This window comes from Calonectris borealis, chromosome 3 (assembly GCF_964195595.1).
Source record: "Calonectris borealis chromosome 3, bCalBor7.hap1.2, whole genome shotgun sequence".
In the NCBI taxonomy this organism is placed as follows: Eukaryota; Metazoa; Chordata; class Aves; order Procellariiformes; family Procellariidae; genus Calonectris; species Calonectris borealis.
Genome location: NC_134314.1, coordinates 105,095,174 through 105,119,171, shown reverse-complemented (window position 1 = coordinate 105,119,171; position 23,998 = coordinate 105,095,174). Strand labels below are relative to the sequence as shown.

At 35.8% G+C, this 23,998-nt stretch overlaps 1 protein-coding gene across 1 annotated transcript in view; it reads left to right on the top strand.

Annotated features, from left to right (window-relative positions):
• The window catches only part of USH2A (usherin), a 391,128-nt gene that overhangs the window by 44,500 nt on the left and 322,630 nt on the right, over positions 1–23,998 (top strand). The window contains exons 9-12 of the mRNA XM_075147080.1: positions 579–672; positions 9,834–10,029; positions 10,831–10,961; positions 22,638–22,833. Coding sequence (XP_075003181.1) covers positions 579–672; positions 9,834–10,029; positions 10,831–10,961; positions 22,638–22,833 — 617 coding nt within the window. The remainder of the gene's footprint in view (positions 1–578; positions 673–9,833; positions 10,030–10,830; positions 10,962–22,637; positions 22,834–23,998) is intronic.

The following is a 23,998-nucleotide window of genomic DNA, read 5'->3' as shown; positions in this document are numbered from 1 at the left end:
TGTAACAGTAAAATAATTTCAGCTGTAGTTTGCAAAGCTATGCCATGCCTTCAGAAGAGCAGCCTTTCAGGTAGAGTGGGATGGCCTATTGACTAATACTCTGTAAAGATTTTATTTTAGTAAGAAATGGTCATTTTAACTCAGATCAAAATGGGTTAAACTAGAAAATTATGCTTGATACGGTTAAGATTTCTTGAAAAACTATAGCCACACTGTAAGGCTTAATATTGATGAACAATTGCCATTTATTTAATGAAGTTTTACATATTAATATTATATACTGAAATATAGTTTTCGTTATATATTATATATATTATATAAGCTACCAGTAGCTCTACTACATTCTGGTTTTTATTTTCTTGGAAAGCAATTGTTGATACTTAAAAATATGCGGAGTGAAGTAGTCTTTTGTAGGTTCCTGCACTTAAGAACATTTCTCTTTGGTGGTGCTTATTTGTTCTTAATAAAGAACCAGACTGTGTAATACACAAAATTGTCTTCATGACCATGTTATATATTGTTGGACAAATGTGCTTCAATGTTTTAATTTTTTCTTCACTACCTATTGTTTTTTTCAGGTGTAATTGTCATGGCCATGCTGATAATTGTGATGCAGCTATGGAACCGTATAGGTGCCTGTGTGTCAAGGAAAGCTATACAGAAGGAAATAATGTTAGTATGTCCTTTGGCTAACTACGTCACCTATGAACAGCCTCAAAATTGGGGAGAGTGTGTGTATGTGTGTTAGTGTTGTCCTAGCTTTGATAGGGGAACTTGCCATAGCAGGGTTTGTGTTAAATAAGGACACAATAAACTTCTCCCTCCCTCCTCTCTCCTCCCCCCTGCCGCTGCCAAATGCCATTCTACCACAGACCATTAGGAGTGCTGTGTTCATGGATTTGATTTCTTGTCAGAGGATTATACCACTTTCAAACATTAGATGCGAACCTGAATTTAGACTGTCAGCATCTGATAAAGATTATGGCTCTACCTCCTGTAGCAACTAGCAAATGATCTGTAGAGTGAAATGGTAATGAAGACCTAATGTTCACAGCAGGCGTGCTTCAGGGTTTTTTTTTTTTTTTTTTTTAAACTCTGCAGTAGTTTTAGTCTGGTCCTATGGACTCCAGACCCATTCAGTAGATGGAGCACAGTAGATACAGTCCTGGAGTTCAGCTTCCAATTTAGTTTCATTTGAAAGGGAACAGTTCAAATGGTCCAAGACAGCTCCATGATGCAAACCAAGCACAGTAAATGCAGAAAATTTGGAGATTTGCTTCAAAACCGCATGCCTAATCCAAGATAAAACACTAGATTTACCTTCTGATACTTGGAACATATGTAGGTACTTGGGACATCTAGATTGCAATCTCTGACTTCAGCTAAGAATGAGATCTTTTAATGCAGTTGTTTTACAAAATATGTCTAACATAGGAAGACTTAAAACCTTTTGGACTTGATTTTAAATGTCTCTTGCATAGCTGAGCACAGGTAAGAAAATACTGAGACATGTACATATTTATTTGGAAGTTATTTTCTTGGGGGTCTTATTATTTTGATCTGACCAGTAATTTGGGTAGTGGCTTTTTAAAACATTGAAAATTGAGCTTTGAAGTTATTCATTTAAGGACAGCCTGGAAATGTCAATTTCCCATACTTTTTAGAGTCATGTATGACATTTGGTTATCTTTAAAATAATCTGTAGTAGCAACATGATTGTTCTAATAAAAGAACAAACTTAATATTACTTTTTACTGCTCTGTGTTTTCAGATAGTCGATATTAAGGTTAAGTTTCTTGGAATTAATTAAAAGGCCATATTAAAAAATCTAGATACAATCTAGAAAATACATTCTTATCATTGCTTTGCTCTGCTCTTAATAACAGCATTTCTCAATAAAGAGGGATTTTGTGAAGTGTAGTGTGTAGTTGAAACTTACCAAGTTGCAAAATTACAATTTTCCTACTAGTTTTATAATTCTTGTCCATGGGAGAACCAAAATGGGGATGTTTGGTATAAGTCATGGTCTTCTAGAGAAATATGTAGAGGACAGCTTAGAATAATGGAAAAGATTCTGTCCCTAGATTAATTATTTATCTTACTCCCCCTGCCGCTCCCCCCCCCCCAAAAAAAAAAACCAAAGACCAAGACCAAAAAAACCCAAGAAAGAAAAAGAAAAAAAGCAGTTGAGGTTAAGGAAGAGTGAGTTACATCAAAGGAATGAATCCGACAATCCCACTGAAAGTTAGATTTCCGTCATGAGTACGTGTTGTGTTCCTTGCTACGTTTATGCCTTTTGGAAATAGGCTTTCTAAAAATTAAGGAGGAGTTACAGAATAGCAACAGCAGTAGCAGAGGGGAGACTAATCTTACATCAAAAAAAACCCAAGCTGTCTGTGCTTGCTAGAACAGAGCAAGAAGTGTTAACCTGAGTGCATTTGATATTGCGCTTACAATGATGTGAAAGATCTTTGTGAAATTTCATAGGGGATCTAAGTTTTCTACTTTTTTAAGCAGAAGTGTAAGATCTACAGTCTAAATGAGATTTGAACAGAAATTTGAAGTTTCTAGATGGGTTAAATTAGAAAAAAAATTCAAACTGACAATGTCCCTTTAATTAGAACACACACTGTGAAATGTTACTTTGTAAGGATTAATTATAAATATTTAATAAGATCTGGAAGTTCACCAAGCACTCTTGCAAAACTTATGCTACCTTGTGAAAACAAACCAAATACATTTTAATGATGTATCTGCCTTATCAGATATTTTCTGTCAATGTTAATGGGTTGTTCCAGTGAGTGTCACATTTTTGATTTGGCATATATGCATTGTAACTATAGTTGAAATGCTTGAATTAACTGTATTCATTCAGAGTAGAATAAGGCTGTTTTTTAATTATTTTCCTCATTCTTTAATGACCATGTCAATATCTACTAAATATGGAAAAAAAATAGAAGTAGTAATAAAATAGAATTATTATTTGCAAATATGTCACTAACTACTTTGAATTTTATCAAGGATTTACATGAAATCCAAACATCTTAAAGGTTTTAATTTTTTGTAAGGCAAACACTTTAAAGCAAAATCAAAATCCATTCTGTTCTTTGACTATCATTGGCATTGATAAAACTCCGTCTTACAGACATGCACCTATGTTTCTCAGGGTCCCACCCTAGTGAATTAGGCTTTTTTTTTTTTAAATTATTTTGGATTCAATTAAGCATTTGGTGAAGGAACTTTCCAAATATAAACTTTTTTTTTTTGGGGGGGGGGAGGGGGGCAATTTTTTTGGCGAAGAAATTGTACTGTCAGCAAACAGCCTTTTTTAAACTTCTGTCCTCTGCTAGCAGTGAGTAAGTCACCACAACTGAGGGTGTCTAAGAAGGTTTTTGGTTTGGGGTTTTTTTTTTTAGTACCTTGGACCGGAAATCAGAGATCCTTTGACACAGCTCTTAACATATGGCAGAGTATGTCCTTGTCACATTTACACTTAGTACGACTAAAATTGCCATCTTATGCCATATCTGGCATATATATCTGAATAGCTGTTGCACAGCAAAGCAATACCAGAAACTAAAAATTTGCATAATTCATTACAAATGGAAATCTTAGTTTAGTTATTTGCATCACCATGTTATGAAATTTGACATACCAAATGGAATTTCTTTTAATTTCTTTTTTTTTTTTTCCCCCGAGTTCTGTTTTGATGAAGAAATATGTTGCTTTGAAATTTGAGATGATGGGAAGAAGGGAATGCTTAAGAAGGACTTGCAGATGTTGAGGGGCCAGATTAAGAAGAGGAAATAAATCCTCACAGAGCTTGTCTCTCATTTTATGGAAAAATGTTCAGCTTCTTCATTTACAAATTGTTTTGTAAATGCCTTGTGTCCTACTTTGGGAAATAGCTCTGACTTCTACAAATGGAAACTGAGGCACCAAGAGTAGAGTCCAGATTTTGGTCACATTTATATGCAAGGAGTAATTTATAGACATGAGTCGTATGTTCAAAAACTTTGCATGATGTCACATGAAAAACTGGAAACAGCCCATGAAAAAAGAAGACAGTCAAACAAGGTCAGCCTTACCTTACAACCTCACAGCCTCCTTTAAGTCGGTCATACAGAACTTAATAGAGAACGGTAATGGCAAAATATACAGTAATAATTGTAGAAATAATAATAGAAAATAGAATTTAAAATACATAAAGCAACTCTGATAAATGCTTGAGAGGGTATGAATGGAAGTGAAAGAGTGACTGGATACAGTCAAGGCTTCAGGTCCTCAAAGTTTTCTGTGCAAATAATTAATGGTCTTAAACATCTGTTTGAAAACTGGGTATGGCATTGTTGATTTACCAAGAATTGGAAAAAAAGGCTTTTTATGTTGTTACAGAAGAATCTATATAAATCTTAGTTAAAGGTCAATCTGTATCATCGTGTTAGATGTTGAATTAGTGATACATAGTACCTGAGGAGCTGTAAATATTAACTGTAGTAAGTGGTCACTCACTTAATAACAGACTTCTAGCTTGCAGAAGCAAGCAAGCTAGCAAAAAAAGCACTTTTTGGTAAGCTCTGTGCCATAATTTGTGTATCCAGAGGATAGGCCTGGGAGGAAGCTGGTTATATCAGAATAAAAAGAAAGGAAATCAAGCAGGTAGATGGTTGGCTGGAGCTTTAGGAAACAGAAAGCAGAAAGACACCTAGTTCATTAGTCTTACCTGCCTGAAAATTTTAGATAACTTTTGATATGTCTGTGGAAGTTATGGGTTTGTCCATGAATCCATCTCTGGAAAACTGGTGTAATTTCACAGTTCAAAGATCCAGGCTTCTAAAACAATTTGTGTACAAGCATTGCTGAAATACTGAAAGAACTTGTTGCAGTCTCAGATTCCCCGTGACTTGTTGCAAGGTGATGACATGCCGAAGGAATTGTGAAGTGGTCATTATCCCTTATACATTTTGATCTGACGTTTGTAAGTTTTACTTAAGAGGTAGGCAGATGGCAACTAGCATTATAGTTGTCATTGTCACCTCTCAGAAATTAAGAAGGCTGTTCCAGTCTGAAAATTATTTTCAGGGGCTTATCCACTGTGCAGGATATTTATTTCATTTAATGTGAAAGAAAACTGAGACACAACTGGACTGGTGCTTCACTGTTGTTGGAAGTAGCTGTTGTAAATCATAGTGCCACATATATTTATTGAATTTCTATGATTTTTCACATATTCTACGTAACTGCCTAAGAGATTAGCCAATCTGTTTTTTTTCCTTCTTTTACCCCACTAAAACTATTATTAAAAAAAAAAAAAAAAAATCCCATGCAATAGCTTCCTCAGAAGGGTGAAATTAACCCTAGAATACCTAGCAACTGTGGCTGTAGTACTCTGTAATGTTATAGGAGAATGGAATTCAAAGGCTTATTCCAAATAGACAAGGTAGAAGGGGAAAAATAAACACAAGATCTCTTACAATTTAATATCCTGAGCAAGTCAGAGCTTTGGTAAAACAGAACACATGCTGAACTCATCAGCTGCAAAACATACCTTCTCCCTCTCTTTTATTTTACAGAAGTTCTACTGAGTTGGAGTCTAAGTGAGACTTAGATGGAGTGGATGCCTCATTTGAAAAAAGCTTTGAATTTTAATCCCGGAGAATTTAAGTGTGAATTAATTTACTGAGCAGCCTGATTGTCAGAAAAGCATACGCTTTGATTTTGTAGGACATAGCGTGGCTTCAAGTAACTTCACCAAAAAAAGCATAAATGAGAGAGGAGTTAAGTAGAAATATATCTTACGCTGCCTGACAACATCTGTGCCAGTGTTTGAGATCTCAGTTGTGTCCCGTTATTGGAATCTGGCATTCAGAATGGTAGATTTTATGTTCTTTGCCAGTCAGGTTCTTTGTCAGTCACTTTGCCATTGCAAAGCAGCAGTAGTATCTTTTCTTAGAATGCTATTTGGCATACGGTATTTGTAAACCATCTGCTACGTCTGTGCTTAGTTTCTAAAATTATGTTGCATCCTTTTAAGGTACGTGGAGTGTTACAATGGAACCCCATAAGACACTCTTCATTTCTGTTCTGCCTTCCTTAGTCACTTGGAGTCACTTAGTGTTCTAGCTTTTTTTTTCTTCTAATAAAACCTGGCTTTTGAGTTTAAAAGCTCTTTGGTCTTTGGGGAGTTCACAACAGACAGATATGGTTCAAAGCTCTGCTAACGTGTGGTCTTGATAGTCAGATGCTGTAGTGAGGGTGCTGAGGAAAAACTATGGGGAAATTAAGACGACTGTCTTCGGAGCACGGCTAAGCTACACTGGAATAGGTATTGCCTAGAAGCCATATTTATTTGCCTAATGAAGCTAAATGGAGTGAAAGCATACTGTCCATTTGGGTACAGACTGGGATCTTGTAGGAAGGAAAAAATAGTGTGTGATTAACTATCCTATTATAGTCAACACTTACAGGCAGCATAAATAAACATGGTTGGGTGATACACATAATGGAGTTTTTCAAAGACAAGACAGCATTTCAAAATGCCTGGGAAGGTGGCATTCTAATCTTGATATCATTTCAGCAGATTTTTAAGTCTGTGTATTGTTAATGACATATGTATATTACAGAAGCATATGTATAATATAAGTCTTATAGGTGTGTACGTACACTGGTTATTGCAACTGAACTTTGACTGACGGGTGCGAGATGGGAACTCCTACACAGCTTAGGAAAAGAAAAAAAGGAATAAATCCTACATAACATAACAACATTAAAAAAAAAAAGGATGCCACCCAGAGGCAAGCAGTGGGATATTTTAAGTGTTGGAGTAGAAGGTTCTAGTTGATCAAGACTTATTGCAAGTCTTAAAGTATTTTTAGCCTTGTCTTCTGAAGTATTTCTTTGAATATTTGTTGACTGTTTCTTCAGAGGCACTGTCCTTAGCATTCTTAGTGACTAATAAGGAACTTGGCACATAAAGACTTAGGCTGAAGCCACTGATGATCTTTCCATAGGTGTGCTGGATTCAGGAATTTTGAGAAGGTAAGTTTTTAATAATAATTTTAGTAAAAAAAATCTTGAATTCATTGTTGGAAATAAGTTTTTAATCATAATTTTAGACTAATGAAGTGGGCCAAGATGAGCTAGGTATTTTGACCATCTGGTTCCCTGTGATGTTTTCTCAGGGAACCGTTTTCACAGAAGGTGAGCGGTTCAGATACTATATATCAAGAGGACGTTTGTTATTGTCCATAGGGAAAGCCATATATTTAACGTGTTTTCTGAATGGCCTAGATTTAACTGAGAATAAGGACATCTGCATGTTTGTGGGTTTTACGGTTATGGAGAAAGGCTTATTTTGTCAAGAATTAACATTCTTTGTAAATCTACCGCTAGACTTTGTTCACGTTTATCAAAGGCTTTTTGGGCATTTTCCTATCCATTTTACATGTGGTAGCGAAGAATCGAAACCTGAGTCTCTCGATACCTTTGAAAATCTCAACAACTATTTTAAAGTTTAGTCAAAGTTTTAAAAGTCACAGAACAAGTTCAAAGAGGCTCCATGCTATGTCATCAAATGCCATCTTACTCCTTAGTGCTTGTGTGTCATCTAACAATAGGTGCAAGCACAGGTGTGCGTAAATAACTGATCTAAGATTAAATCTGAAATTAAATGAGGAATGCCCTCAGCTGCTGTGTGCCTGACCGTGCACAAATGGAAATTCAGAGCGGGCAGGTTGGTAGCTGTTCCTGTACTGTTTTCCTTTCAAGGAGGACGCATTTCCGTAGACATGCTGCAAGGAGGAAGCTGCATCGGTGGGATGGTTTGGCTGGGAGCTTGGGTTTCTTTCTTGTGCTTCCCGAGTTGCGCAATGCCTGAGCGAACACTCTTGTCTCATGTTGCTGGTGCTGTGTAAGGCTGATTTTCCTCAACATAGGGACAAAAGGAGTGACTAGAGAGTGGAAGGATGGATCTGAATGAGGGAAGATCTTGAATAAGTTTAAGCTGTGTAACGTGTAACAGTTATGGGTAAGGCATTCCCCTCGGTGTACTTAAACTGGGCTAATCACGATTAGGCAGTGATTCTTCTGATAAACAAAGGTCAGAGTTCAAGGTCTCAAGGGAAGCCCTGCTAATTTTCATCCTGCAATCTCCTTTTTCTCTGTGGTGAGGTTGTGGTTTTTTGTTGTTTTGTTTGTAACAGATTGCAAAAAGGTGCAGTGGCTATTGTTATCTTACCTCTTACTGTTCATTTTGTTTATTAAAACTAAATTTCAGCAGATAAATTCTTGTGCTTTCATTTTCTCTCCCAAGTTGCTTTTGTTATGAGTTGTGACTCATAATTGTGACTCCGCAGTTCTTGGACTATCTTAATCTTATGTTTTCTAATTCAGTTTCTCGTTTTACCCACAGTTGATGCTTTCTCAGCATCAGCTGTGAGTGAAACAGTTTAGAGACTTCAGTATAGTTTCCTAATGATCAGCGTATAGGTGATGTAGGCACACTGGGCCTAAATAATTATAATAGTGCTTGGAATACTAGACATGAAGAAAGATGAGCACACTTCTGGAAGTTAAGAAGAAAGAAGTTGCCCAAATACTTTACAGAAGCAACTTATTTTGAAGCGTTTAAATTCCTTCTGAAAGATGGAAATTATAATTGCAATATATTTTGTTTCTTAGATCCAGCAAGGCACCAGTGTTTTGGGAATGGACTTCTAGTAATGCCAGTTAAATTAAAAAAATTCTTCTAAACAAACATCTCTCCAGTGCCAACATGTACCATTCTTTGAGCCAATTTCATAAAAACTAGTTGGATTGTTCACCATAAAGAGAACGTAATTTTCCAAAATGCTACCCATTAAGAAATCCAATTTGATTTTAGTTCTTGATGAACCAGTAGGCACAATACATTTTCTTGTTGAAGTTTTGTAGAGTCTATTATGAACTGAAGATTATTCCAACTTCACATTCTTCATAAAGCTCTACTTAGAAGGTAATATTGTGAGTTCATCCAAATAAAAAATGAGCTTCTGAGGTGCTCCTGAACTACTTAAAAAATATTTTTACTGGTTTGGATTTAAGCTAATTAAGTACTTGAATATCATTAGTCTTTGTATCTAATAAATTTGAAAAGAATTGAAGAAAACATGATAGTTTGTTTAGGTGTTTATTTAAACAATGTACCTGGTATCCTAGTATTGCATTCGTGTCACATTTAAAATATAACTTGACAGAGTTGAATATGTTATAGAGATTTGAGTTTTTTATTTAAAAATTTCTTTCTTGAAAATTTATGAGATAAATGCACATTAAGAATTGCTGGTATTTCAGATACTCTGTCCAACATCACATATTTGGCCACAGGAGGCCTTTTTTTTCACTCACAAGGTCAAATGGTAACTGTACAAACTACAATACTACAAACTACAATAATGGGCATTGTTTAAAATGCATCCAAATGGATGCATTAGGTGAATATGTCTTCTGTGCCTCAAACACAGTAGGCATCATTTTGCATCTTTAGAGGTTTAACTAAATCTGAATCTCAGGAGGCTAGCCTGTGTTGAGTATCTAAATACTTAGAATTTTATTCTTCTGCCCACCTTCCTTGATTTTAATCTCTTGTTAAAGTAACTTAAAAAGATTAAAAAAAAAAAAGAAAAAAGATGGTTTTGTAATTTCCCTGTATGCTTTCTCAATTCTTGTCTAAAGCGATATTTTTAATATTTAAATGGAGGAAAACACATAGAACAAAACATGACTATAGAGAGTATAATAGTGTTCTTATAAGGTAAAGAAATAGTATTTTTTCTCTCTTCTTTTTTTAATTTCAGTGTGATCGCTGTTTGCCATTGTACAATGACAAGCCTTTTCGTCCAGGTGACCAAGTTCATGCCTATAATTGCAAACCTTGTCAATGTTACAGCCATGCAGTAAGCTGCCACTATGACTTAGCAATGGACCCTTTTCCTCAGGAACACTACAGAGGCAGCGGTGGAGTGTGTGATAACTGTCAACACAACACAGCCGGTAAGTCACACAAAAGAGAATGGACTGTTTGTTTTACAGTCACTTTTTGTCTAAGTCTTGTGTCAGCTGAAATTAGTAATGCTTAATGGCTGACATTCCAGTAAATTCTAATGTATATGTATTTTTAAACCATCCAGATAGTGCAGTAATTACAATTGTGTCAATACTTAAGCTACAGGAAAATACTGCTAAAGTTTGATCCAATCTTGTATAAAATCTTCCATGCAAAACATATTCTAATAAATAATTAGAACGTATAGTTTCAAAGCTGTTTCCATTACATGTGCTAGAGCATTTAAAACCAGAATATCGTCTTTCTAATTGAACCAGTTTAACAGGTAACATATTAAAAATTTTGTCAAATTTTGCTCTAATGTCAGTTTCTTGCTTATTGACTAAAGGTTTCTATTCTGTGTAAGTAGTATATTGGAATATTTTTTTTTAACAGTTCTCTTCTATTTCAGTTTTCTTGGCTTTGTCTAGTAAAGGGAAAAAAGAAAAGTTTCAGGTTCAATGATAATTTTTCCAAAAAATGTATAGGCATTTGCATGGCACAGCTTTTATATAAGTGTGGTATTATATAACAGATGGAAGTTTAATGGAGTAAAACATAGTTTGTAACAGGTTCATTGTTTCATATGCTCTGGATCACTAAATTGGCAGGTAGAGATGAAAGGTGCATTAAAATGGACGTCCTGAAAATTATAGAATTCTCTCAAAGGAATAGAGTCTTTAATTTTGAATTATACAGCTAATTTTAATGAATTGGAAGCCATAATGCATAACCTTTCTTTCATGCAGGAAGGAACTGTGAGCTGTGCAAGGATTTCCATTACAGACAAGCAGGTGCAGATCTTTCAGCCATTGATGTTTGCAAACCCTGTGACTGTTACACAACAGGCACCAAAAATAAGAGCCTCCTGTGTGATAATGTAAGTAGCCTCAATACAGAAAAATGACAAAACGTTTTAGACAGCTGGGTAGACAGCAGTAAGATTTTATAAAGTGGATTTAGATGGTAACTACTTTATAAAAAATGCTTAAGTTCAGCCTTTTCAAAATTATAATTGAGCTACATCAGAGACTGAAAGCTGAGAAAACACAGAAAGCAATTTGAGATGTACTGTTGAAGAGTTCTTCATCTAGATCAGCAACAGACATAAAAGGTGCTGTATGAATTTTCAGAAGTGAATAGTAGTTTTAGGATACTAACAGGTACCTGTGCACTCAGTAATGTTAAAACATCCAGGTTTTGAGTGTTTTTGAAGGTCTTGATACTGTCTTAAAATTACTAACAGATTTTGAAAATACAGGCAATAAGCTGGGCCTGAAATTGAACTAAAATTAAGATAGTTCTCCCTGTAATAAGTCAAGGATTCATCTCCGTTTTAATTCATAAAGTCCATTTAAAAAAAAAAGAAACCCACAAAGCGATGCCCATAAAGAGAACACCATTAGCTATGCTTTTTAAGCCTATGGACCTCATGGACACGCAAGACGTATAGTCCGATAATAAATCCATCTAACTTTCAAAACATGCATGTCAGAAAAAAGCAGGAAAAGTGACTGAAGTCTTGAACATATATTAAAGATACATTGTGTTTCATGTTCTATTCACATATGTCCTGTCCATTGCCAAAGTCCAAATTTGTTAGGAATAGGGAAGAAATAGCTTCTTTGTCTGAAACGTATTTTAAAAACATTTTAAAGGTAGAACTTGTTCTACAGGGAATTGAGATAGAACTTCTTCAGCTTGTTGCCACATTTCCCGTCTCTTCTTTTTTCCAAACTTTTTTCATAAAACAATTTCTAGCATTTTTCATATGACGTCTCTTGTTACTGCATTTTATTTAACAGCAAGCTTTTGTGGATCCTGTTGTATTTTCATCCTTGGTTCTATAATGGTACAAATACATGCCCAGTTTGACTCAGTGTACAGATCACAGGACTTGCATCGGTGCATATGCTGAGGGATATGCAAATTTAGCACAATGTGTTTTTTAAAATAATCCCCTGTAGTACAAATAAAAATTAATTTATAATTTTCTGTCTTCTGAAGATGATACTTTTTGCCAGCATCGCAGAAATGAAAAAAACTTGAAAACCACAGATATCATGTTAGGATTATTTTTTAAGGTATAGGAAAAATGAAAGCAAATGCTGATTTGCATGTCCATGGTTTGTGGTGAAATGTTAACCTAAAACAACTTTAGCTGTGATTAATAATCAGAGGAAGAGTAGTTTACAGAAATCACTGCTTTGTAGTGAAATACACAGGAACATTGATGAAGCTTGACTATGAAAGTATGAACGGGGAGATAAAATGGGAAAAATGGGGGAGACTATTGCTCAATAAAGCATCAATTGACTGCTGCAGTAGAAGCAGAGCAGGGAGAAATGATTAAGAGGCATTAAAGAGTAGATTAATACGGCTGGAGACTAAAGGCTGAAATGAATTACATGAAATAGGAAGGCATCATTGAAGGAAGCGTTTCCAAATTTGACCTGTGGAAGATGGAATCGTAAGGAATAAGGACTCTACTCATGAAAATTAATTGTCATGTCGCAATGATAATTTTCAAGGAAATATGCAAAAAATGGGGCAGAATACACTTTTACTGCATAACTTACCATTTTCTGCAGTCCATCAAGATTTTTTTCTTTTCGCAAAGTGCCAGTTGTGTCACTAAGTTCCAAGAGGTACAGAGTTCCAAAATTAATCCACTGAATCACAAATTAATCTATTGAATCACACAGCATATTTACTCATCAAATGAAGTGTTATTAATGTAGATAGATAGTTTACAGGATGGGTGAAAGAGCTTACTGTAACGCAGTTACCTCCATCTCAGTTCTTTGGACTGATCATGAAAACTTTATGCCTGTTCTGTTCACCTGTATCACTCTACCCTTGGTGAGAAATGCATGAAGGTGTGTAGTGCTTCTCCCTTGCACAGGTTCTCAGTTCTCATACATCTGTAGATCATGCCCACTTACAGGTCAATGTGTAACTTTATTTGTATTTTAAAGTGCAAACTAACGTATTAAAAACTTCAAAATTGTAACTTTGTCTTATAGTAATGAGTGGGATTTTAGAAGAGTGGTGTAGCAGTGCATCCATGAGCAGTTCATTAAACCTTTTTTGCAGAGAGAGGTCTTCCCTTCAGGCTGGTGGGTACAAGAGAGGGAATTGCTACAGTCTGATAAAATTTGTCCACTTCAGTGCTGGTTATTGACATGTAATCAGTGTCGAAAAGATACGTGTTGGTCACATCTTCTTTGTGAAAGTTTGTCACAAAATATTTCAAACAATCAGAAAGCCCAGATGAATCATTTGAGGTGCCTGAGTTTTATAAGAGTGAAAGAAGAATTGGCTGCCTTCTTCCCTTCTCCCGAACCATTCACACATGAGAAAATTCTGCCAGAATACTGCTGATGTGATCATTCTTGCTCTGTATGGAGAGCTGGAGATTAATTTCTTCTGGCCCTTATACCACAATCCTTGACTCATATTCCTGTGCTGCTTTTTACCCAGACTGATCTACAAATGCTTACGTATTCTATCAGGCACAGCAGTTTGTAGTGCTTTCATGATTCTATTATAATATGCCATATATAAGGTGTGAAAAAAAGCACTCTTGCCAGGGCTTTTGTTTCTAGGGAAAGCTGAAAGTGCTGCTATTGCTTTTACCTACCTTTGGAAGTACTGTTCTGGTCTCACTGAATTTAGGCATCTTTCTTCACTCAGCTTTCACTGATTTTTAAAAAATTTACTCTTAACATGCAAAGAAGCTGTACTTTACTGCAGAGGATATTGTTCAGAGTTGCAAAGACTTAATTGCCTTCTGTCAAGGTGGCAGCTGTATTGTCTTGTGTTGCAAGAAAACTCTTTCTAAGGCATGAAGATGAACAAAATGTTAGTTACTACTGTTTTCTCTGGGGAGCAAAATGAAAACAGATTCCAGTGCTACCAAGTAAGGTTTTGAACAGATTTCACCTTTCTGTACGCTCCCTAAATATTGCTTTTCTGAATTTCTTCATTTTTTTCCCTGGGAATTTTGAATGTTTGATTTCATTTTTTTATACATAATGGAAAAACTAGCTAATAGCTGTGTACGTATATGTATTTTAAACCAAAGTAGAATCTTTATTTCTGATAATTTTACTTCTGAGTTGATAAATTCTTTGATCTAAAATTAGAATGAGCATTCCCCTGTTCTCATTTTTCCACCTACACAATTTTCAACCCATTTATTGTGATTGACAATAAATAAATAACTGGAATGTGTGTTACAAGGGAAAGAACATAGGTAAAGCAGTTAATTAAGGGCATTTCAGTCAACAGATATATCAAATAGAATACAGAATATAAAGGATGTAAACTTGTCAATGAAAAGCTCATGTGCCTAGTGGAGTCCATAAAAAAATCAAGTTATAAACCACTGTGTATTCTGAATCCTGGTTTTCCCTTCATGGAAGGCCTTTAATCTTATTGCTAAAATGAAGGAAAATGAGCTTTTTTATGTTAAATAATTCCATGGCTTCATTTCTGATGGGTTTTGTACCATGGAAATGCTGGTTTTCTGTGATAGTTTGTCAAGTTATTTTGGGGGATTTGGTCCACTCCCACCCTTTGGAGTGTCGTGGGCAGAAGTAAACACCTGATTTTACATTTTGAGCAGAAGTAGTAGAAAGCTACTGACTTTTGAAAGTCATCAAATGCGATGACAAGAAGAGATAGCAGGGAAGTGAAAAGGAACTTCATTATTGCTGCTTATTCAATTTTCAGTTCCCAAAGCTGACATACCGAGAATACTCTCAGGCATTTGGTGGTCAGACCATTAACCCCTATGTGTGTGAGCCAGCACACCTTACAGTTCTCATTTCCTAAACTGGAGAAAAGGAAAAGAAAATAAAAGTCCTCAACCCCCTTGCTTCCCCCTCCCAATTCCTGAGATTGCAGTCAACTGGATGCTGGGGTCCTTGCCAGATTTGCATCAAGTAGTGAGAAGTATATGATTAGCAGTTATATCAAAAAGGCAGAACATCGAGATCGGTACCAATCAATTGCAAAGCCAACAATGGCAGGATGAACAGAAAGAATTTCATGCAGGAACTAAATATACCCATGGGTCTTAAAATGTAAGTTTTGGGGCATTGCCAGCTGGTCAAGGGAAGGTGCTTCTGTCCTGGAAGAGAGTAAATAATTGAAATTAGTAATGACTCAGCCAATCACAAAAGGTTTTTTTGTCATATGCTTTGGGCTTCAAAACCAGAATTTAACTTTGGTAAAAGAATCTTACAAATTGTCAACTTTAGTTTTTTATTTAGTAACATCAAGCCACGTCTCATATTTATTCTCTGTAATTGGAGAGACTTTCTGATTACGTTTCTGGCAGCATGTTTCTTCTATTGCAGACACCAAAGAATAGCTATTTGAAATTATAGGGATATCTAAGGAGAAAAAGATGGTTTTAAATTTCAGAAAGGCTTAGGCCAGCTATGTTTTTCAGCAAATTCCATTTTATGCTTTATGAATACATATGGTCAACAAGATTTTAAGTAGTCAGAAGATATTTCTGAGACCATGATATGTACGTGTTTAATATCTACTAGATGAGCGCTATGACTAAATAATTTGCTGTACCCTAAACAATAATTAAGACAATTCTTTGGAATATGTCACCCTTTGTCCTGGGTACTTAAATCTCTTCTTAAGACCTTATATCAGTTTCGTAACTGGACATTGGCAGGGTTCCTGAACAGGCTCCTCTTTGAATTTGTGATTCTAGATGTGATGAGTTAGATTGCAGTGTCCCCCAATTAGAGAGGGGTATCACTACAGTCTAAAGCAGTGTGAACTGCTTGGTATATCTAAAATTCCGAAATCTCAAGTAGTCTGCTTCCTGATTAAGGACGATGATGCTGTAGCTGTGCTTTGTGCAGGAGAAAATTGAATGTAAACAGTTATAAAAAGTATGCAAGCAAGGATATGGGACTAATGTGTATTTCATACGTAAATTATAAATGACACAAGGGATATATGCCAACTCAGCATCAGTGATTTTCTGTATCAAATAACAATTGTAATTATGAGGTCCCAAGATACACCACCACTTGATAGTAATGCTCGGCTAGACTCATTTTCGTAGTGAACAATCTAGACAGATATTTTCCATAAGTGATTTAGTACCAAGATGGTCATGTTAATAGACAGGCTGTTTCTGTCTGCTTACTGTTTGGGTCAGAACCAGGCCTCTCAGGCATAAGCCACAGGAGAACAGATTGCTCTCTGCTCTTTTATAACCAGCGTAATTAAAGTCTATTTCTTTAAATGACACATAGCATTTGGATCGGGGGGAGGAGGGGAAGGTTCAGTAATATCTCCAGTGCACAACTGGTGAAATCCTGGTTAACAAAACCGTTAAATATTAATTGCTACCAGTATTCTCAATGATACCATTGTTTCCAGAGTAAGCTAGATTTACAGAAATAATAATAGTAATAAGAACAACAACCACTTTGCTGCATAATTCACTTAGATTTTTATGTAATTATAGAAATGGTTTGTTCTACCCATTTTGATGTAGATTTCCATATTATAACCTGTGGTACACCTATTTCTGCAGCATTATAAACATTTGTCAGCTTGTACACCTTCTTTGTAACAGTATCCATTGCCAAGCATTTCACAGTGCTTCTGGATTATTTTAGTGCTTCTCTGTCTGTACAGAGAAATTAAAGATATTCTTTTTCTTTATTTCCCGTTTTTTAAGCCAAATTTTCCCCAAATTAAGCCCAATTATTAGTTTCTTTCCTAAATTCGTGCAGTAACCAATTTCCATATGAACTTGAGAGTGAATATGTACCTTAATTTTGCTTTTCTCTTTTAGCTAAAATTCCAGTTCTTTTAAAGCTATTTTTTATTGCTTTTTACTGTACTTTTTCTAATTTGTGTGTTGTACCCTTCAACAATTTGAGCTGAAGCCTTACTTTTCCTTCTCATGTCTTAAATGTGAGATTCCTTTTTAGTACATCACAGAATGACACTTACCTTTTCCGGAGTGGTATTGTATTGCTCATATTTAATTTGTGGAGGCCCAATATCACTTCCAGGTTATTTTTCGCATGATTGTTTCTTCACAATTTTTCTTTATTTCACGTTTGATGTCTCCTTGCTACGTGTTGTGTTTTGAACTTCTGCGTTTACTTCACCTTTACTGGTTTTAGAATATTTGCGCCAAGAGTAAAAGTGATGTTGAAAATCAAGCCGCTGAGGGCGATCCCAGCACAGCAGTGCCCACCCCCACCAGGGCTCAGTCCCGCGGCATCGAAACACGGCCAAGTGCTCATAACAGGGTCCACTGACAACCCCAGACAAGGCAAAGTGATAAATCGGGTCCACCCAGGGAGTCCAGCCTGGGGCCAGCAGGAGATGGGGCTGACAACGTGGCTACGGCCTAAGCCTGAGGGATCCCTGCAGGAGGCAGGAGACGGGCACAACTGCAGCATAGCCCAGCCCAGGTGCGGATGCCCAGACTGGAGCTTATCTGGAGCTCCCGGGCTGTGGGCAGAGAGTGGGAGTGGAGGCCGCAGGTGAGGCTGCTCGGGGCCATTAAGGCTGGTTGGTGCCCTCAGCGTCATGGTGGTGCTGGCTGTGCATCCTGAGCTGGGCTGATCTGTGAGGCTTGTAAGCATATTTTCTCTTCTTTCTTCAGAATCTGCTACTGAAAATATTGAAGAGCTTAGCATCCAGGGCAGGCAATTACAGAAACCTACAAACCTTCCCAGTTCTACAAGTACTTTTAACTACTTTTTTCCCCCTCTATCTACTATTTTTATCTGGACCATATTTCTCAATTTTTTCTCTAAAATTCTGCACAGCTACTTGAAGTGGATGCAGTATATGAAGAATAAAAACTGTGCAATATGGGGTGCGTTACAGTGGCATATTTCCCTTAGCTGATATTCACGTCTTTTATAATGCCATGCTTACTATAGAAGGTAGGGTTAAAGCGAAGTTATATAATTGAATTTGTTATTCTGTATTTCAGAGGCTAAACTTCAATAGATATCTTTCATCTTGATACCCTATATTGACAAAAAATGGCTGAAGAAGCAGAATGGAAAGGTTTCTAGTCGCTTATAGCTCAGAGAAAAACAAAATAGTCATTTGTGAATACAGAGGCTCTTTTTTGTCTTGTCTATAGAATGTCTTTTTTCTGCTTGATTTTTTTTTCACAAGACTTTGAAATCAGTGTTATGGAAGAATGTCAGTGGATTATTTAGAGATCCTCTAATCTGGTACTTAAAAACCTATTTTCAGATCTATTAAGAAGCAATCTGATAAGCCTCCCTCTCTAACAAAAACTTTAGTTTCCTATACCTTCCTCTAGCTGCCATGAAAGAGTTTCACTCTTTCTAGAACCAGGAAACCAGTTGCCACTTGTATTGATTACAGATGGAAAACTCTTTTCTATGTGACAGCAAGGTTGGAGGAAATTTATATAGGGAGATCTCCAAATGGCTGCATTGGCTGGTTCCTGGACAAAATTTGAATTGTATTCTTCAGTCAGCCAGGCATTTCTCCCTCGTTCTGAAGAGTTATATTTATTCTTCCGGTATAATTTTTTACCCTATTAAGAGAAAGTTTGGGGACATACATTTCCTGCAACTGAATGGGATGGAAATTACTGCTTCTTGCAATAGCTTGACACTTAAAATTATTCTGAAGATACTGGTGCTCTTTGTTTCTCTCTTAGCATTCAGTAATCTACTCATTTCACTTGTTGCATCAGGAAATGGCTGCCATCTGCTCACAATTAGACTTGGATTTCCGTGTATTTATGATAAGAACAGCCATACTGGATGAAATGAGACTTTCATCTAGCACAGTATCCTCTCTGATAGTTACCAGAAGCTGGTGTTAAGCAGCATGATCCTTCTGTGGTATGCTTTTCTAGATTCCAGTTATTTATAGTTTTGGGACTACCTGAGCTGAGCTCAGGGGTTTCATCTGAGTTGTGTCATGTTTGGTGTCCACATATGGAATTAATCTAACTCATTTTTTAATGCATTTAAAAAAAAATGTATTTTTCTATACACTTGAAGTGTATACAAAACGTACGTTTTCATTCTTTTAAGTTTGCTTTCTGATAATTTCCCGGGTGTTCTCTCCTTCTTATACTGTGAGAAATAATGAATATTCATTCTGTAAGCCATTCATGATTTTATAGACATGTATTCCCTTCATCTTAGTAATCTTTTTCCAAACTGAAAAATCTTTATTTAGTCTCTTTTCATTTGTATCTTTGCTTTCTCTACTCACTCTGCGACCTCTTTTACGTTAGAGAGGGTAACCAGATATACAAATCATGCAAAATGTTGATACATAATGGATTTTTATGACAGAATGACATTTTCTGTATAATTTTCAGTTCTTTTCCTAATAATTCCAGTATTCCTATTGCCCTTTTAACTGCCTCAGAGCTTTCAAATGATTTTAGGAGGAATGGAGCAGCTTTAACAGCTCCTTTCTTGAGTGATAATAGCTAATTTTGGACTCATCACTGTCTACCTATAGTCAGCATTGGTTTTCCCCAGGCGTTAAGTTTGTACTTCTTCATGTAGAAATTAATTTGACTTTTTGATCATCCATTTGGTTCAGTATATGCGATATTTCCTGATGTTGCTGACTTAAAGAAATGCAGTAGGATCATGAAGCATGATTTTTCTTTGCAAAAAAAGTACCAATCTTTTCCAATATATCAAACTCATGTTTTCATGTCTGTTAATTCGCTCTGTACAGAAAAAGGCTACTAGTCTGTAGATCTCAGAAGCTTCCTTACAGCCTTTTAAGGAGATTGATGTAACTTTTATAATTTGATTCCTCTTTTACTGAGGTTGATTTAAGCAATTAATAACTCAGTAATTTTATATTTCAGTTCATCTAGAACTCTTGACTCATGTGTAGTCGCTTTTCAACAGATGAGATTTTGCTAAAATTTTTTCCTTCTGACATTTCAATTTGAAACCAGTTTTGAAAATCATTCCTGATATAGAATGGTAACATCTCTTTCATAGCGAACACTGTGAAATACTTTCTTTGCAATCTCTGTCGTGGTTCTATCTTTCCTGAATGCTACACAGGATCATAGAAACATTCGTTGGTCAGCTGCTCCAGCTCAAAGCAGGATTGTTGTCAGGGCTAGATCCAGTCAGTCATGATTTTGTCTGGATGAGTCTTGATACCTGTGGGGACGGAGATTCCACGTCCCTTCTGGGCAACCTGTTACTGGTGCTGCACTTCCCTGTTAGTGAAAAGTTCTGATGCCCAACCTGAATCTCCTAATCGTACCACTTAATTATTTATTGCCCTCACTGATTCTCTGGTAGTCCTCCTTTGTTTCTGACATTTGAAAAATATTTTTTTTTCCTTCATGCCTTAAGCATGTTGCTCGTTAAAAGCTGATTTTTGTATTGCCTTATTCTGGTTTTAAAATTTCAAAATTAAAAAAAAGGTGGTTATCCTTTCTTATTTAACTTCCTTATTTTGATCTGATTTCCACTTTTTGAAGATGACTTTTTGCATGTGAATGCTTTCCTTCATGTGGTAGCTTTTGGAGTAACTTTAAAGTCTTTTTGGGTATGAGTTATATGTTTGTTGAGTGCTAATGAGGTATCTTTATATAATACTTGCTATTGTGTAGTCGGAGTATGCTATGATCAGTAACACAAAGTGTTTCTTTTACAGTTATGTATTAAACGAGGTATTTTTCTTCATTTAGGATTAAACTCAGAGTTGCTTTTCACATGTGAGTTCTCTGATGAATGGCTGTGAAGCATGACTGGGTCTCTTATAATAAACTAAGTATCTAGATCAAATCTAGTCTGAAAGGGAATAACTTGAAAATCCTTGTTGCTGTGTTTTCTGCTGTTGTGGTCTCTTAACTCTTACCTTTTTGTACTTTCTGTTGTCTTGCCTTTTGTTTATAAAATACAATTTTCTTGCCTTTTTAATATCTTTTTCTTCCTGAAAAACGTGGCTGATACATCAGTAATATCTGTCATGAAAGCATATTGAAGAGGTTTTGTTGGACTACAGAATTCTTTTATGAGGAAGGGGTAGGAATACATGCTTCTCTAACTTCCATTCAGTGTTTTCTGCACTGAGAATTTACTATTAGATGTTGAAATACTCTTTTTTTTATCTTGTATTAATAAAGCTTAGAGCTTCATTGTAGATTGGAGGGTGTGATGATAACATTTATTTTAAGTGGAACTTCCAGGTAGCTTTGTCTCTAATGCCACAGGGCTCTCCTGTTGTTTCAGCTTTGCCTGACTTATAGATTTAAGATGAAAAAGACAACTGTTAAGAAAATTTTTGTTCTGGTAGCTAATTAAAAGCAAAGTACGTTGAACTACAGCTGTTGATGTTGTAGGTGAATAACTAGTTTTGAATCACTGTACTTTTTCATACTTGTAAATATTTGCACTGGAAAAAAATACACTGACCCAAAGAAAGTTACTTATAACACAGAGTTTAATTGCTTGCTGCCATCTCTGCATTCCCCGGAACACTTAAGTTAGAAAAGTTAGTTTTTGTTCCTTGATTATGAATCCTAAACCTTTTGCCAATTCACATCTCCTGCATCTCTGTGTTGCTTTGACTCCCTGTTCTCATCTCTGTTGTGTATTGACTGATGTCTTCCACTCGTTTCCCCATCCCTGTGCCGTTGCCATTCCCCAGTGGTCAGTTTTCCCGCCATATCAGAAAGTGATGAATATAGAGATTGGTTTTTTTTCTGGCTTTCAAAGGTGTGAAATTGAGATAACTTTCCAGGAGCCCTTTAATCTTGCACAAGATGTGAGAGACATACTCCCAAATCATGGCCCAGGCATAACAAAGGATGCCTCAGCTCCTTCCAAATAGCAATGCTACCCATTTAGGGAATAGGAGAGGACCTGTATATCCCACCACTGAAGTGGAACGCTTGGATCCCAGCTGAACCAAGAAAAGAGGGAGAGAGCTTCAGATACTGAGCTGTTGGGTCACATCCTTCTGTAAAGGAAGGGAAAAATTATCTCGGATGAGTAATCAGAAGGGAAATCTTTCAACTTTGCTTCATTCTTATTTGACTAACATTTTCACTAAAATAACTAAGCATATGGTCTGAACAAAAAAATGCAAAACTTGACCTTTGAAAATGATACAGTGTTTTGCAGTAATTGTGATTCAAAAAAGTACTGTTTGTTTTAATAGAAGTCACCATTTATACAATGCAATTTTGTAATTATTCTTTGCAGTTTTCTCTGTCCAGATGGTAAATACTGCCACATTGTTTACTCAATTCTTTTTTCCTTCTGTTTTGAAAGAACAGGACTTTTAAAGTCTATTTAAAAATTGAAGAGTTACACTCTGTTTAATATTTCTCTTTTTTCCCCCCTCTCTCAAGAAATTAAAAAAGTATGTGTCATACAGGCTTATTTTTTTCTGTTCCATTTAAAGTTTTCTCCTCCCCGCCGCATACTCCCATTCTTGTTGCTAATGAATGTATCATCTAAAAATAGATATGTTCATCATTCCATAATATTTTGTATCTTTCTAGATTGGAGGCCAGTGTAATTGTAAGAGACATGTGTCTGGCAGACAATGCAATCAGTGCCAGGAAGGATTCTACAATCTACAACAGTCAAACCCTGATGGCTGCAGTCCCTGTAACTGTAATACCTCTGGGACAGTCAATGGAGATATTACCTGTCACCAAAATTCAGGCCAGTGCAAGTGCAAAGCAAATGTTATTGGTAGGTGTAATGCAAGAGTTTGGGGCCATTTTTCTTGTTATCTCTGGAAATAAAACACACTTGATTTCTAAATGAAAAGTATAGTAAACTTCTTTGCTGAAGGCAGATTATAAAAATGAATGAAATTAACTGTTGAAAAATTATTAATTTAATAATTCTATCAAACTACAGCTTGAAGCTTAGTTTAATCAACCCTTTAGAAGTTTCTTTGCGGCATAGCTACATTAGCTTACATAGCTCCATACTAATAAGTCACAGAAATAATTTGCTTACTGCATGGATGGTCCTTTTAGGAAATTAACACTTTTTCAAAATGTTTTATACTTAATGAGTTCTAAGCAAATCGTTTCCATGCTAGTTTTCTTAATAGACCAAAATAAATGGATTTTTTTCTCAAAATATTCTGTGCTACAGGGTCCTTTGTGATAAATCTATCCATTTTTTTCTATTATATTTCTTTGAACTGTTCCTATGAAATGCAAAATAAGTCAACATAATTCCACAGATCATGTACATAGCTAGGGTTAGTTATCAAGGGCCACATAATTTTAATTTTGTAATTCAATGCCAAGCTGATTATAATAAACTGCTACCTTCTGTGTTATTTATCATTTTTTTCACAAGACGTGCTTTTTTGTTTGTTACTCCCACAGGTATTTTTCAGAAATTAGATTTGATTATAGCAATTTATTACTTCCAGCATATTTGAGGGGAGCCACAGCCACATAAGGACAAAATTTATCAAGTGCCCAAAATACACAGTATATATAATACACTTTGAAATGTTGATGTATGGGAATATTATGCAAGGAGAATTTCCTGATAAAGTGAGCCTTGCATGGTAACTGTACATGTCTCAGACCATACATATGTCTCAAAAAAAAAAAAAAAAAAGAGAGAGAGAGAGATCCTTTTCTGCTTTGTTATTAACACAATTAGTAATCTATTTTTTCTTTAGCTAACCACAGGTGTGGGTTGTATTAACAATGTTCAAGTGTATGTTAATTCATAAGTCTCACTGACTTGTGAATATTGACTTATTTGTAATCTTGTGAGTCTTTGTTTCTTCTTTCTTCTAATTTCCAAAAGCAAATACAAAATAGCAACAAATAATGAAAATAACTCTAAACAGACATAAGCCTGAACAGTTTCTGTCCTCTTGCCT